This window comes from Salvelinus sp. IW2-2015, linkage group LG20, assembly GCF_002910315.2.
Source record: "Salvelinus sp. IW2-2015 linkage group LG20, ASM291031v2, whole genome shotgun sequence".
Taxonomy (NCBI): domain Eukaryota; kingdom Metazoa; phylum Chordata; class Actinopteri; order Salmoniformes; family Salmonidae; genus Salvelinus; species Salvelinus sp. IW2-2015.
Window position 1 is genome coordinate 20,571,177 of NC_036860.1, and position 16,206 is coordinate 20,587,382.

The following is a 16,206-nucleotide window of genomic DNA, read 5'->3' on the forward strand; positions in this document are numbered from 1 at the left end:
CCAAAAAATTATCATAAAATCTATGCTTCATTTCTAGCACCTTTTGTCACAACTGCCCCAGCAGTGTTGTGTTTTTAAACAGAAATATATGTTTGTTGTTTGTTTTTTTACTCCTTTAGCACCTCTCGTCCCAACTGTCATCCCAACTATTGTCCCAACGCGACAGAACAACCACTGCCCATCATAGAAAATCTGAGTCCCCTTTTCACACCAGAGAAGAGCAGAGAAGTATCTGATATCAACACCAACATTGAATATGTTTTGATAATCTGTATTGCACATGAAGATAGATCAGAAAAAGTCATTGATACTAACAGTTAGTCAAGGTTTGAGATGTCGGATCTTTTTTCTTACTAGGTGAGCAAGGTCCTGATATGCTTTATGACTGCACACAGGCCAATATAGGTCTTGTCAAGGAATTAAGGTACAGTGCAACTGGATATGAAGCAAATTATATCAAAATGCCCCTAAGCTAACATACAACCAGAATATTTGTACATAAAAACCTAAATGCCTTATGAGCTATAAGGTAGCAAAATGCAAATCAACATTTTGTTTCAACTTTGTCTTCAATCACTGTGCCTGAAACAAAACTATGACTGTAACCCACAGCAGAAAATGGTTCTCCATCTCTGGAAAGCTAATAGGAACACACTGTCCGAGTGGGAGCAATCGCCTTCATCCTTGGTCTGATTCTAGCAGTTCTTCTTAGTGAGTGGTGGAGCAGTCACAGCAATTACATTTCTTCCATCAATCATGACATGAATATGATTACTTTTTCTTGTCTATCAGGGCATTAGCTTTAATCAATGTGTGCAACTGTCTGTTCTTGATCCTATTGGAGCAATTCTTTGTTCAGGGGTTAATAATGTCAGAGAAGAATTGAGCTGCTTAAAACAGTTTGCCTCTCAAAGTGGATGTGAAAGTGGTGACTCCCGTTTTTTCTGCATAGTGTGCATTAAAAGTCTGTCTGTCGTCACCCCCCCCCCTTTCCATCTAGGTCTGAGACGGTCCAGAAATAGCCGAGTCAGAGGAGACCTGCATTTCCCCATTGTCAGCAGCAGGAACCCTAGAGTGGAATACCTCTCAGTCACATGATACAGATGCCTGGATCTATGATGCTCCTACAGATGTATAGACTCATCAAAATATATTATCATGTATATATTTCACTCAATAATTAATTAAGTATACTCAGTTCTTCAGTTTTTCAACACGTTGTGACATTGCTAATATAGGGGACCACTCATAAGAGGTTACTAACTACTGAGTTTGCACCCCCCCCCCCCACCTACTATTATACCCTGTTTAAAGGCACTTACATTTTTTGTCTTTCCCATTCACCCTCTGAATGACACAGATACATAATCCATGTCTCAAGGCTTAAAAATCATCTTTCACCTGTCTCCTCCCTTCATATACACTGATTTAAGTAGATTTAACAAGTGACATCAATTAGGGATTATTGCTTTCAGCTCGATTCCCTGGTCGTCTATGTTATGGAAAGAGCAGGATTTTTTAATGTTTTGTATACTCTAGCTATGTTATTTAGCCATGTTTTTTTTTGTGATGAGGTGTAATTGAAAAAATAAATAAATACCACTCAAGAGAAGTTTTTTTCCCTTGAGTCTTGATTCTACACCACATAACATTAAATGCAACCTTCACAAGAATTGACATGGCAAATGGTTTTGGTTTGAATTTCTTTTCAATTAAGAACTATGTGAACTTTCCAAAACCTGTGCAGTTCTGTGTGTTATTTGATTTGGATGTGTAGCCGCCCAAAGAATAACACAATTACCATCTCTTGCCTTTCTGAGTGCAACGGAAACATCTGAGCAGATGTCAAGTAGATGAAGTCATGTGCTCAGGAGGTTCGACTTTATTAAAGAGCGAGAGTTCAGATGATGTGTATATTGCAGTTGGCGTTTGAATGGCGAAGGGTGAAGTGATATGACCCCATCATGGAGACTCACTGTGGTTTAGGCTGGTTGCTCCTCTGTCTACTTTCAGGTCGTGATGCATGATGGTCCCATCTCTTTTTGTGCAGTTCAAGAAGGTTTAATAAAATGTTGATCAAATAAACTAAAGTACAAATAATTAAGTAACACAATATTGTTATGTTATTGTGAGGTCTACACTTGTTGTATTCGGCGCAAGTGACAAATAAAGTTGGATTTGATGTTTAAGGCTTGGTTATTTACTTGATAATAAGTGAATTAATGATTGACAATTGAAAGTATCACTGTCCTCCTCTCCCTCCTTCCCTCGTTTCTAGTCAGTGAATGCATTGCCCAAAAGTCATTGTATTGAGGGCAGCATGTCACTCTGCCATGTAAATATAACCAAAAAGCATGGTGTATCAGCCATATGTGGGGGAGAGGAGCCATACCGAACTCTGGTTTGTTACAAGGAAATCATCTCATCTGATGGCACTAAAGTGACATGGAGATCTTCGGTTAGATATAATTTATTCGGGGAGCTGAAGACAGGGGATGTCTCTCTAACATCTTCAATGTCACTGAAAAGACTCTGGACAATACGGCTGTCGTGTGCATGTTTCCGGATTGTGGAATGATGAGAAACATCATGTCAACTTGAACATTGAGAAAGGTAAGAAATGCACACATGCTATGATATACAGTAACTTGATGCTTTACAGTGATCATTGTCAGCCTAATGAGTGATATTGTCACGACTTCTGCCGGAGTCGGTCCTCTCCTTGTTCGAGCGGCGTTCGGGGTCGACGTCACCGGGCCTTCTAGATCACCGATCCACTTTTCATTTTCCATTTGTTTTGTCTTTGTTTTTTACACACCTGGTTTCAATTCCCCCATTAATGTTCATTATTTAACCCTCTGGTTTCCCATGTTTGGTGTGCGTGTTTGTTTTATTGTAAGGCTGTATCTGACGGCTGGTATATTGTTACGGGTTTTGTTATTACGCCCGTTTATTTCGTGGTACCAGTATTTTTCCAGCACCATAGTATTGTGTTTATACTGGTGTTTTTCTTGAATTAAATACTTGTCCAGGCATCTCAGCTCTCCTGCGCCTGACACCTTTCACCAGTTACCCACAGCCTTGACAGATATTATGATTCTTAGCATTATATTTTTCAAGCTGAGAGTTAGTATTGTATTGCTTTCTGATTTCAGCACCTGTCCAACAACATTTCAGGCACCTGCTAAAGTGACCATAACTCAACGACCACGGACACCACACACACTGTATGGAACACAACGCACATAATAACATCAGTCATCAAAATCATACTTTTATATTGTTTATATTGCAGCTTATTCTTACATCAGAAAATACAACTGTAAATTCCTCACTGTGTAGGTCATGTGAACAAATTCCACAGAGTATTAGAACATCCACGCCACCTTACAGCGAATCAATTTTGGTATGCATAGTTCACACGGCAAATTCTGGCAAATAAGAAATCCCACTGTTGGACATGTGACTGTACTGAGATGTCATTTTAACTGATCTGTGATGTTAACAGAGCAGATGACAGGCCATAAGTGCCTGTGATCCTGGTGCCATTCTACTGGTTGACAGGCGTGGTCATTTGTGTCTGTACTTGTTGTCTTGAGTAAGTACACACATCTCTACATTTGCCTGCATAATAAGTACAATTCTCGTGAATATATCCCTAATGGTGTTGACAGTTACAATAAGTTTTTCTGAATACTTTAACACAGTCTCTGTTAACGTAATTACAGGAAGCGATGGAAAACAATTACTAGGGAGTCCAAATGTAAGTATGCTATCATGACTATACTTTTTCAACTGACAGAGTAATGAAATACCACAATATGCCAATAGAATAACTGAGTCAAAGTGCAATGTCCTCCATGAGACATGTATGCTCAATTAGCAACAATTATGGCAACTGACCTGAGGTATACTGAAACTCCGACTAATGAGAGCCAAGACCACAACACTCTGAGAAGTGAAACAACCGGCTTCTTTCTGAACACTCATGTGAAATCTTGTGAGCCGTTGGTACCTTGTCTGTGTCGTTAAGAAATATGACTTGCGATGACCTAACTGACAGTAGGTATTGCTTTTAGAATCTAATACATATTACACATACAGTTTCTCCAGGCTGTGTCACAACGGCCGTGATTGGGAGTCCCATAGTGCGGCGGCGAATTGGCCAGCGTCGTCCGGGTTAGGCTTTGGCCAGGGTAGGCGTCATTGTAAATAAGAATTTGTTCTTAAGTTCTTAACTGACTTGCCTATGTTAATATAGGTTAAATAAAAAACGTACACATGCAGCGCAAAATAAGTATCTTAAATCAATACAAATGTATTTGCTATGTCAGCTTGTACACTAAAATAAACTTTTTCAGCATTAATTATCTGGATTGGAAATCACTAGAGTGGAACTAAGCTACATAATGCAGTCAATAAAAGCATGCATGTCTTTGCTGTGATTTACTGTTCTTTCCTTTAGCAGGCCAGAGCACTCTGGAGCACAGTCCTGTACAGAACTCAGAGTCCAGCTTGGGTGTGCAGACTCGAGAGATGGCGGTAGAGAATCGCTATCAAATAGATGAAACGAGAGAAACGACTATGAGGAGTGCCCCCGACAAAGCATGGACACATCACCACAGTCATGCTGTTAACACTGTGCAGTGCGTAACGCAGTAGCTCTGTGTTACAGGGCTGAGTCTGAACTTATAGGCTAATGATTTCACCGGACAGACAAAGCTACAAAAAATCAGATGCTTTTGGTGATAAATGACTAAAACTTTACTTGATTTGTATGTTTGAAAATGTTTGTTTGAAACGAGAGGCTCGCTAGTATGGCTATCTATGTGTATTCAGCACTAACAGTGTAAGTTCAATTACGATGACTGTTTTTTTTGTATGTAATACAAGGTAGAAAAAATGGCATCAACTTGAAAAGCAATTATTTTCTCTGAAGGGGCCTTTTCTATCCCCTCCATTCCTTTACCATGACATTTAGCTTCACCATCTGCAACAGGATCCAGGCTAGAGAAAGGCAGCTAAGTGAAAGGTCAAACATAACACAGCTTTCTTCACAAATTGTCTCCAAACAACTTTGTACTCTGTCTTATTCAAGCCCAACCTGCTGCATATGATATGAAATACTCTAACTTGAACTCAAACATGTTCTTATTATTGATAGGTTAGCATTGTTGTTCCACTTATACATTTGTAAATCTACTAAAAGCCCTAAAAAATCAATTTAAGGATTTTGGGACTGGCAGCCAAGCTATTACTAGCCTCAGGCTAGGGGCTAGCTTTTAAAAAGTCCATCCCTGTGTGCAGATATGTACACTGTGTACCGTGAGAGATGAGCTTCTAACTCATCAATGCAGTTTTTTTTTGCTGGAAAATGCAGATGGAAATCCATCAAAATGGGAGGAGTTTGACAGAAGGGTCAAAGCAACTCTGGCTGTCCAACCTGGAGAGATGTCACAGGCAGTGGCACCGAGAACACAGTTGCCATTCAGATGCCCTGTCTCTGAGCCGCCCTGCCGGCCCAGCACAACGCAGTGTCGTGTGCACCCTCCACTCCTAACACACTGGATGTACAGAATGGTGCTGGTTCTGGACCGTCTTTCCTGCGTTGGATCTTGTCCTCTACCAGTCTCAGGCAAGAACATTTAAATCTAAAACACTACATAATTGGAGTTTAGGCTATGAGGGATTGGGTACGTTGATGTGGTTTAAATTGGATGTCCCATAATTTGACTTAAAACCACAGAAAGGGCAGGCTCACTCTTTGTGTCTTTGTTTACACAAAATAGTGACAAGCTCTCCAATGGCTTTGTTCTAGCACAGTAGGTTGGAAGCGATGGCCTTTGCTGTCTGTAGCTACATTGACTAGGCTAACTTTCAACTAGACATGGACGTTTTTGCACAAGTAGGCTACGTGTTGATGTTACTTTGAGTTATTTAGCATGGCTGTGTATTAGTTGTGTTCCCACTACATAGGCCTAACCTACAGTGCCTTCGGGAAAGTATTCAGCACTGATTTGCTTTTTCCACGTTTGGTTTAATCCATTTTAGAATAAGGCTGTAATGTAACAAATGTGAAAAAAGTCAAGGGGTCTGAATACTTTCCGAATGACTGTACATACTATTTAGAAAGACTACCCTACTTTACTTTAATTCTAGCAACCGAGTTGAGGGGCTACCTAGCAAGCTACAAAAATATAGCCTTTTGACCATAACTTCAGCGATGTTGAAAAAGTTTTGTAGGTCGACCTCGGAATGTGACAACGTGTGTATGGAACTCCGGAAGCGGAAATAGCCGTTGTCAAACTTGTGTTTCTTTCCCCACTCAACAGCCAGGGTGTTCGGTGTCGGCGTTCAAGGTGATGGAAGGTGCTACTGCGACATTGTCCTGCAATATCAGTGGGCCATTTGGGTTGAGCGGTGTGTGTTGGGCCGAGAATGTGGCACGTTCTGGTGCAATAACATCCTCGTGCAGACAGACGAACATGGGGTCATCCTCAAGGTTTCGGACAGATACAGAATGACAGGTGATGTCCTCGCGGGAGAAATGGATTTTGGAATTCTCGACGTCAAGCAGACGGACAGCGGGCATACTGTTGCAGAGTGGACATAGACGGCATTTTCAACGACAAAAAAGTAATCAAAACTTGAGGTCATGAAAGGTAATTTGTGGCAAAATATTAATTTATGTCCCTATTTAAAATTCTTGGGCAAAATGGGGATCAATGGACTTTGTAGCTTTATTTGCTTTGTACGAAGACGTACATTGTGAATCAGAACTTTAGGCTAAATGCAATTGATTCTCCCAATACGTCTGTTATATTTTTATAATTTTTTTTTAGCTGCTCCAGTAACATTATGCCAAAACCACAGAAGCTAACCTGCCACAGGTGAGTATATTGTAAAAAAAAAAACTAAAATAAGGTGAACTAATGTGATCCCAGGTGTGTGCTGATGATTTTTATCAGAGATGAATATTAAAATAAATTTATTTCTACGTTGATAATGATGGTGATAATGATGATGATTACGTCCTTCAATGTGTTAAGCTGTATGTTTGTAAACCAAAAAATATCCCATAAAATCTATGCTTTCATTTCTAGCACCTTTTGTCACAACTGCCCCAGCAGTGTTGTGTTTTTAAACAGAAATATATGTTGTTGTTTGTTTTTTTACTCCTGTAGCACCTCTCGTCCCAACTGTCATCCCAACTATTGTCCCAACTGCGACAGAACAACCACTGCCCATCACAGAAACATCTGGGTCCCCTCTAGCGTAGGCATACTCAGTTCTTCGACACGTTGTGACGTAGCTAATATAGGACCACTCATAAGAGGTTACTAACACTGAGTTGCACCCCCCCCCCCCCCCCCCCCTACTACTATACCCTGTTTAAAGGCACTTACATTTTTTGTCTTTCCCATTCACCCTCTGAATGACACAGATACATAATCCATGTCTCAAGGCTTAAAAATCATCTTTCAACCTGTCTCCTCCCCTTCATATACACTGATTTAAGTAGATTTAACAAGTGACATCAATTAGGGATTATTGCTTTCAGCTCGATTCACCTGGTCAGTCTATGTTATGGAAAGAGCAGGATTTTTTAAATGTTTTGTATACTCTAGCTATGTTATCTAGCCATGTTTTTTTTTGTGATGAGGTGTAATTGAAAAGATAAATAAATACCACTCAAGAGAAAGTTTTTTTCCCTTGAGTCTTGATTCTACACCACATAACATTAAATGCAACCTTCCACAGAATTGACATGAGCAAATGGTTTTGGTTTGAATTTCTTTTCAATTAAGAACTATGTGAACTTTCCAAAAACCTGTGCAGTTCTGTGTGTTATTTGATTTGGATGTGTAGCCGCCCAAAGAAATAACCACAATTACCATCTCTGCCTTTCTGAGTGCAACGGAAACATCTGAAAGCAGATGTCAAGTAGATGAAGTCATGTGCTCAGGAGGTTCGACTTTATTAAAGAGCGAGAGTTCAGATGACTGTGTATATATGCAGTTGGCGTTTGAATGGCGAAGGGTGAAGTGATATGACCCCATCATGGAGACTCACTGTGGTTTAGGCTGGTTGCTCCTCTGTCTACTTTCAGGTACGTGATGCATGATGGTCCCATCTCTTTTTGTGCAGTTCAAGAAGGTTTAATAAAATGTTGATCAAATAAACTAAAGTACAAAATAATTAAAAGTAACACAATATTGTTATGTTATTGTGAGGTCTACACTTGTTGTATTCGGCGCAAGTGACAAATAAAGTTGGATTTGATGTTAAGGCTGGTTATTTACTTGATAATAAGTGAATTAATGATTGACAATTGAAAGTATCACTGTCCTCCTCTCCCTCCTTCCCTCGTTTCTAGTCAGTGAATGCATTGCCCCAAAAGTCATTGGTATTGAGGGCCAGCATGTCACTCTGCCATGTAAATATAACACCAAAAAGCATGGTGTATCAGCCATATGTTGGGGGAGAGGAGCCATACCGAACTCTGGTTGTTACAAGGAAATCATCTCATCTGATGGCACTAAAGTGACATGGAGATCTTCGGTTAGATATAATTTATTCGGTGAGCTGAAGACAGGGGATGTCTCTCTAACCATCTTCAATGTCACTGAAAAAGACTCTGGACAATACGGCTGTCGTGTGCATGTTTACGGATTGTGGAATGATGAGAAACATCATGTCAACTTGAACATTGAGAAAGGTAAGAAATGCACAACATGCTATGATATACAGTAACTTGATGCTTTACAGGTGATCATTGTCAGCCTAATGAGTGATATTGTCACGACTTCTGCCGGAGTCGGTCCCTCTCCTTGTTCGAGCGGCGTTCGGCGGTCGACGTCACCGGGCCTTCTAGCCATCACCGATCCACTTTTCATTTTCCATTTGTTTTGTCTTTGTTTTTTACACACCTSGTTTCAATTCCCCCATTACATGTTCATTATTTAACCCTCTGGTTTCCCCCATGTTTGTGTRMGTGTTTGTTTTATTGTAAGGCTGTATCTGACRGCTGGTATATTGTTACCGGGTTTTGTTATTACGCCCGTTTATTTCGTGGTACCAGTATTTTTCCAGCACCATAGTATTGTGTTTATACTGGTGTTTTCTTGAATTAAATACCTTGTCCACGCATCTCAGCTCTCCTGCGCCTGACACCTTTCACCAGTTACCCACAGCCTTGACAGATATTATGATTTCTTAGCATCTATATTTTTCAAGCTGAGGAGTTAGTATTGTATTGCTTTCTGATTTCAGCACCTGTCCCAACAACATCTCAGGCACCTGCTAAAGTGACCATAACTCAACAGACCACGGACAACCACACACACTGTATGGAACACAACGCACATAATAACATCAGTCCATCAAAATCATACTTTTATATTGTTTATATTGCAGCATTATTCTTACATCAGAAAATACAACCTGTAAATTCCTCACTGTGTAGGTCATGTGACCACAAATTCCACAGAGTATTCAGACACATCCACGCCACCTTACAGCGAATCAATTTTGGTATGCATAGTTCCACACGGCAAATTCTGGCAAATAAGAAATCCCACTGTGTGACATGGTACTGTACTGAGATGTMRTTTTAACTGAATCTGTGATGTTAACAGGAGCAGATGACAGGCCATAAGCTGCCTGTGATCCTGGTGTCCATTCTACTGGTTCTGACAGGCGTGGTSATTGTGTCTGTACTYGTTGTCTTGAGTAAGTACACACATCTCTACATTTGCCTGCATAATAAGTACTAATTCTCGTGAATATATCCCTAATGGTGTTGACAGTGTTACAATAAGTTTTTCTGAATACTTTAACACAGTCTCTGTTAACGTAATTACAGGAAAGCGATGGAAAACAATTRMTACGGGAGTCCAAATGTAAGTATGCTAATCATGACTATACCTTTTCCAACTGACAGAGTAGATGAAATACCACAATATGCCAATAGAATAACTGAGTCAAAGTGCAATGTCCCTCCATGAGACATGTATGCCTAATTAGCAAAAACATTATGGCAACTGACCTGAGGTAATACTGAAACTACGACTAATGAGAGCCAAGACCACAACACTCTGAGGAAGTGAAACAACCAGGCTTCTTCTGAACACTCATGTGAACATCTTGTGAGCCGTTGGTACTCTTGTCTGTGTCGTTAAGAAATATGACTTGCGATGACCTAACTGACCAGTAGGTATTGCTTTTAGAATCTAATACATATTACACATACAGTATTCTCCAGGCTGTGTCACAACCGGCCGTGATTGGGAGTCCCATAGTGCGGCGCACAATTGGCCCAGCGTCGTCCGGGTTAGGCTTTGGCCAGGGTAGGCCGTCATTGTAAATAAGAATTTGTTCTTAAGTTCTTAAGTGACTTGCCTAGTTGAGGTTAAATAAAAAAATTACAAAAATAAAAAAGTCGCAATGCAGCGCAAAATAAGTATCTTAAATCAATACAAAATGTATTTGCTATGTCAGCTTGTACACTAAAACTCAAACTTTTCTCAGCATTAATTCATCTGRWTTGRAAAATCACKAGAGTGGAACTAAGCTAYATAATGMAGTCAATAAAAGCATGCATGTCTCCCTTGGCTGTGTATTTACTGTTCTTTCCTTTAGCAGGCCAGAGCACTCTGGCAGCACAGTCCTGTACAGCAACTCAGAGTCCAGCTTGGGTGTGCAGACTCGAGAGATGGCGGTAGAGAACGTCTATCAAATAGATGACAACGAGAGAAACGACTATGAGGAGTGCCCCCGACAAAGCATGGACACATCACCACAGTCATGCTGTTAACACTGTGCAGTGCGTAACGCAGTAGCTCTGTGTTACAGGGCTGAGTCTGAACTTATAGGCTAATGATTCAACCGGACAAGACAAGCTACAACAAAATCAGATGCTTTTGGTGATAAATGACTAAAACTTTACTTGATTTGTATGTTTGAAATGTTTGTTTGAAACGAGAGGCTCGCTAGTATGGCTATCTATGTGTATTCAGCACTAACAGTGTAAGTTTCAATTACGATGACTGTATTTTTTTGTATGTAATACAAGGTAGAAAAAATGGCATCAACTTGAAAAGCAATTACTTTTCTCTGAAGGGGCCTTTTCTATCCCCTCCATCTCCTTTAACCATGACATTTAGCTTCACCCATCTGCAACAGGATCCAGGCATAGAAAGGCAGCTAAGTGAAAGGTCAAACATAACCACAGCATTCTTCACAAATTGTCTCCAAACAACTTTGTACTCTGTCTTATTCAAGCCCAACCTGCTGCATATGRTAATGAATAAAAACTCTAACTTGAAACTCAAACATGTCTTATTATTGATAGGTTAGCATTGTTGTTCCACTTATACATTGTAATAAACTACTAAAAGCCCTAAAAAAATCAATTTAAGGATTTTGGGCACTGGCCAGCCAAGCTATTACTAGCCTCAGGCTAGGGGCTAGCTTTTAAAAAGTCCATCCCTGTGTGCAGATATGTACACTGTGTACCGTGAGAGATGAGCTTCCTAACTCATCAATGCAGTTTTTTTTATGCTGGAAAATGCAGATGGAAATCCCATCAACAATGGGAGGAGTTTGACAGAAGGGTCAAAGCAACTCTGGCTGTCCAACCTGGAGATGTCACAGGCAGTGGCACCGAGAACACAGTTGCCCATTCAGATGCCCTGTCTCTGAGCCGCCCTGCCCGCGCCCAGCACAACGCAGTGTCGTGTGCACCCTCCACTCCTACACACTGGATGTACAGAATGGCTGCTGGTTCTGGACCGTCTTTCCTGCGTTGGATCCTTGTCCTCCTACCAGTCTCAGGCAAGAACATTTAAATCTAAAACACTACAAATAATTGGAGTTTAGGCTATCGAGGGATTGGGTACGTTGATGTGGTTTAAATTGGATGTCCCCATAATTTGACTTAAACACCACAGAAAGGGCAGGCTCACTCTTTGTGTCTTTGTTTACCACAAAATAGTGACAAGCTCTCCAATGGCTTTGTTCTAGACAAGTAGGTTGGAAGCGATGGCCTTTGCTGTCTGTAGCTACATTGACTAGGCCTAACTCTTCAACTAGACATGGACGTTTTTGCACAAGTAGGCTACGTGTTAAGATGTTACTTTGAGTTATTTAGCATGGCTGTGTATTAGCTTGTRTTCCCACCTACATAGGCCTAACCTACAGTGCCTTCGGGAAAGTATTCAGACACCTTGACTTTTTCCACGTTTGGTTTAATCCATTTTAGAATRAGGCTGTAATGTAACAAAATGTGAAAAAAGTCAAGGGGTCTGAATACTTTCCCGAATGCACTGTACATACTATTTAGAAGACTACCCTACTTTTACTTTAATTCTAGCAACCGAGTTGAGGGGCCTACCTAGCAAGCTACAAAATATAGCCTTTTGACCATAACTTCAGGCGATGTTGAAAAAGTTTTGTAGTCGACCTCGGGATGTTGACAACGTGTGTATGGAACTCCGGAACGAGGAAATAGCCTTGTCAAACCTGTGTTTCTTTCCCCCACTCAACAGCCAGGTGTTCGGTGTCGGCGTTCAAGGTGATGGAAGGTGCTACTGCGACATTGTCCTGCCAATATTCAGTGGGCCATTTGGGTTTGAGCGGTGTGTGTTGGGGCCGAGAATGTGGCACGTTCTGGTGCAATAACATCCTCGTGCAGACAGACGAACATGGGGTCATCTCCAAGGTTTCGGACAGATACAGAATGACAGGTGATGTCCTCGCGGGAGAAATGGATCTTGGAATTCTCGACGTCAAGCAGACGGACAGCGGGCCATACTGTTGCAGAGTGGACATAGACGGCATTTTCAACGACAAAAAAGTAATCCAAAACTTGAGGGTCATGAAAGGTAATTTGTGGCAAAATATTAATTTATGTCCCTATTTAAAATTCTTGGGCACAAATGGGGATCAATGGACTTTGTAGCTTTCATTTGCTTTGTACAGAAGACGTACATTGTGAACTCAGAACTTTAGGCCTAAAATGCAATTGACTCTCCCAATACGTCTGTTATAATTTTTATAATTTTTTTTTAGCTGCTCCAGTAACCATTATGCCAACAACCACAGAAGCTAACCCTGCCACAGGTGAGTATATTGTAAAAAAAAAAACTAAAATAAGGTGAACTAATGTGATCCCAGGTGTGTGTGATGCATATTCCTTATCAGAGATGATATTAAAATCAATATTATTTCTACGTTGATAATGATGGTGATAATGATGATGATTCACGTGTGGTTAGTAGAAGTTGAGAAATCCTAACGAGATGGGGAAGAGGAAAGAGAAGAGTAATTTAAAGATGGTGGAGGAGGGGAAAATGGAGGAAGCGGATGTTCTGTTTGAATCAGATGGCGTGGAGAGGAGAGTGAGAAGACCCGGATTACAGTGGAGAATGCAAAAGGAAATAAGAGAATTAAAGTGGTAGTGGAATCTAGTAAATTTTCAGGTTTGGAGTCTTTTTTTGGTTGGAATAAGGGTTTTGGATCGAGGTTGTTCCCTGGGAGATCCGTTTGAAGTTAAAATTGTGGATRTGTTGGATGAGGTGGCGTCAATAAGAATAACAAGAAGTGGGCTTATTTTGTTTTTTTGTGTTTCTATGGAACGTGCTTCGCGACTCAAGAAGATGTCCGATTGGAATGTGGTGTGTGTGGAACTTCGAAGCAAGGTGCCTATCAAGGGTGTTATCTCTGGGGTGGCGCTAGAAGTAAATGCAAAGGATATACGTGACGAATTGGATCAACTGGTTGGTGCACACCTACTGACCCACATGTTGGATGGAGTGAGGAAGCCCACTCCATCCATTCTATTGTTTTTTTKATGAAGAGTCTCTTCCTTCTCACRTGTATTTGGGWTATACGAGATTACCTGTGAGAGCCTTCGCACCCAAACCCACGCAGTGTGATGAATGTAAATGACTCGGTCATGGGTCAAGTGTATGCAGACGGGAGGAGTATTTTATGCCAGCTGAGCCTAAACGCTGCAATTGAGGCGGGGAGCATGCACGCGAATTCCTGAAGTACCCTGTTAGGCTGAAGGAGACAGAGGTGGCAATAACAAGGGCTGTCCAGCAAGTCTCCTATCCAGAGGCGGTGAGAAGAGTGGAAGAAAGGAGGGTTGTTGAAGAAGTAATGGTAGCAGGAGTAGGGACACCGGATAATATTCCTTGTCGACAGAGGGATCCTGATGTGTTGCWTGTTAAGARGGTGGACTTTATAGCGTTTCTTACTGTGGTTATCAACTGCACAGCACAAACRGAGAGGAGATTAGAAACACAGAGGAAACACACCAGCAGGTGTAGTCCGCGATAACATTTTAAAGAAGAAGAAGGAGCGGATCGGAAAGAAAACTGCCTACTTCAACATWTACCCCTCATTCACACATCAGTGCTATAACGTCAATTATTAAACTACTTTGCCCCCCCACAGTTCCCGGATGTGCCTGTTCATCGAATGGAGTAAAATGTGCTAACCATTGTGCCTTACAAACRTTCACTTTCAAAATGACTATGAGGAGACCCTTCTCGGAGAGTAGTCYCAGACCACAATTCTAACTCCTTTTCTAGGGCGGATTGATCACTGAAAGAGCCTCATCTCAGACGTAACCTTGACGAAACAGGGTGCGCTGTTGGCTATGCAGTATTATCTTGAATCGCGATATGTTGCTCAGTGCAAGTTCCGACCTCATAGGAAACCACAAACTAGTGTTGAAAGTACAGCTTTCATTTCAAGAGCATCAAGCAGCAGTGGTCGATGATGTCTCRGGGGTGATAAAATGTCATGATTTCCTGACAAGTGATGGGGAAGAGATGACTTGCTTGTGCCATCATCAACTCCATTGTGTTGTTTCTCCCTTTGTAGACCACTGGAAAGCTGTTGAGTCCTCACACATAGCCATTCCAAGACAGAACACCAGTGCTTTGCATTCTGTAACACTGGTGAGTAAACTGTATACCGTCAACTAACACCACCGGCATATAATCACCCTTTACTCAGCTTTATGGAAGACTATGAGAGACAAAATAAGCCCCCAAGAGTTTAACCCGCTCGCTTCTCTCTCTGTGCTCTGGAACCAGGTGGATGACCCTTTCCCCAGCCTTTCTCTCCAGATCAACGTCCCGGTGCTCTCTCTCTCCCTCAGTCTACTCCTACTCATAGCGGGGGCATTGGTCATACTGGGGTTCAAACGTATGTACCACAAACTCACATCCTCTGTAGAAAAGCCCAGTGTGCCAATGATCACTTATTCAGACATCTTGCTGTGATGTGAAATGTTTGCCCATGTAAAAGTGCACTAACCACTAACTAAGTAAGAGTAAGTGTTTCATTGAACTGTGTACAGTATGCTGTCTGTATCCTCCTGTGCATATGACTAATAAACGTTGATTTGGCTTAAGTTGATTTGAACCAGTTATTTTCTTCTCGTGAGGGATTCACAGAAGAGCTCTAAAGACAGGCGGGTAAGCAAACATGTGATAAGCATAAGAGACATGCAAACATATTGAACACAAAACATAAACAATAATTGTCTTGGTAAATGTTTATGTTTTGTGTGCAATATGTTTACATGTCTGGTATACTTATGTGTTTAAGAATGTACTGTACTAGGTTACAATTAGACCTGTCTATGATCAGCGTGCGATGATGTTGTGTTGCTTCCCTAGTTTGTCAGCCAAGGAGCCGCCCCACATCATCTATGCGATTCGCATGAGGAGACCTGTGGAGGAGAACATCTGTACTCTGGACTAGGGAGGAGGGACCTATTCCCGATATAGTGCACTACTTTTGACCAGGACTCTGGTCAAATGTAGTGCCATATACCGTATGTAGGAAACACAGTGCCTTTTGGGACGCAACCACTGTGACACACAGACATCAGACTGGCTGTCCTCACATCATCAAGTTAACTGACGTCCATTGGACTGATCACGGTTGCCTGAAACCTGCCTCACAATGAACACCTATCTCAAAGGCCCTATTTTCACCTACTGAGGGAACTGTTGTACAGGGTGACACCTTGAAGGACGATTCGACCTAATGAAAAAGGGTTTGTGTTTTTCCCCCCCATGTAAAATGTATTTATTCACTTTTTTTCTACATTGTTATTGTACTGTGTGATTTTTTTTCTTGATGCACAGTATTGGATTGTTTTTACAAACTGTCTGAATTTAGCCA

The 16,206-nt window shown here is 41.2% G+C and overlaps 3 protein-coding genes and 1 pseudogene across 5 annotated transcripts in view; all 4 read left to right on the forward strand.

Annotated features, from left to right (window-relative positions):
• LOC111981786 (hepatitis A virus cellular receptor 1) overlaps positions 1–7,345 on the forward strand; it is a 21,271-nt gene extending 13,926 nt beyond the window's left edge. The window contains exon 4 of one of the 2 annotated variants that reach the window (XM_070449262.1): positions 7,185–7,345. In XM_070449262.1, coding sequence (XP_070305363.1) covers positions 7,185–7,279 — 95 coding nt within the window. In that variant the 3' untranslated portion in view covers positions 7,280–7,345. Of the gene's footprint in view, positions 1–119; positions 224–7,184 lie in introns of those variants that run through there. The other variant, XM_024013221.1, reaches the window with a different exon arrangement.
• LOC111979944 (T-cell immunoglobulin and mucin domain-containing protein 4-like) lies at positions 1,924–4,662 on the forward strand (annotated as a pseudogene).
• Positions 7,346–7,376: 31 nt separating the features above from the next.
• havcr1 (hepatitis A virus cellular receptor 1) lies at positions 7,377–11,334 on the forward strand. 2 transcript variants are annotated; one of them, XM_070449260.1, is made up of 7 exons: positions 7,377–8,110; positions 8,378–8,719; positions 9,274–9,348; positions 9,467–9,534; positions 9,639–9,732; positions 9,866–9,902; positions 10,642–11,334. In XM_070449260.1, the coding sequence occupies exons 1-7, from the start codon at positions 8,062–8,064 to the stop codon at positions 10,814–10,816; spliced, it is 840 nt and encodes a 279-aa protein (XP_070305361.1). In that variant the 5' UTR covers positions 7,377–8,061; the 3' UTR covers positions 10,817–11,334. The 2 variants fall into 2 exon arrangements, with proteins under 2 accessions (XP_070305361.1, XP_070305362.1); XM_070449261.1 differs by having other exon boundaries at positions 10,645–11,334.
• timd4 (T cell immunoglobulin and mucin domain containing 4) lies at positions 10,997–15,867 on the forward strand. Its single transcript, XM_070449723.1, has 8 exons — positions 10,997–11,028; positions 11,576–11,835; positions 12,549–12,884; positions 13,072–13,122; positions 14,893–14,969; positions 15,108–15,219; positions 15,461–15,491; positions 15,696–15,867. Exons 1-8 carry the CDS (start codon positions 10,997–10,999, stop codon positions 15,778–15,780), a joined length of 984 nt encoding a protein of 327 aa, XP_070305824.1. The 3' UTR covers positions 15,781–15,867.
• The last annotated feature ends 339 nt before the right edge of the window (positions 15,868–16,206 follow it).

Coding starts and splice junctions, on each gene's coding strand:
- timd4 (XM_070449723.1), top strand. CDS start 10,997: ATGGCTATCTATGTGTATTCAGCACTAACAGT. Junction 11,029..11,575: donor GTGTATTCAGCACTAACAGT/GTAAGTTTCAAT, acceptor TGGAAAATGCAG/ATGGAAATCCCATCAACAAT. Junction 15,220..15,460: donor GGTCATACTGGGGTTCAAAC/GTATGTACCACA, acceptor TCTTCTCGTGAG/GGATTCACAGAAGAGCTCTA.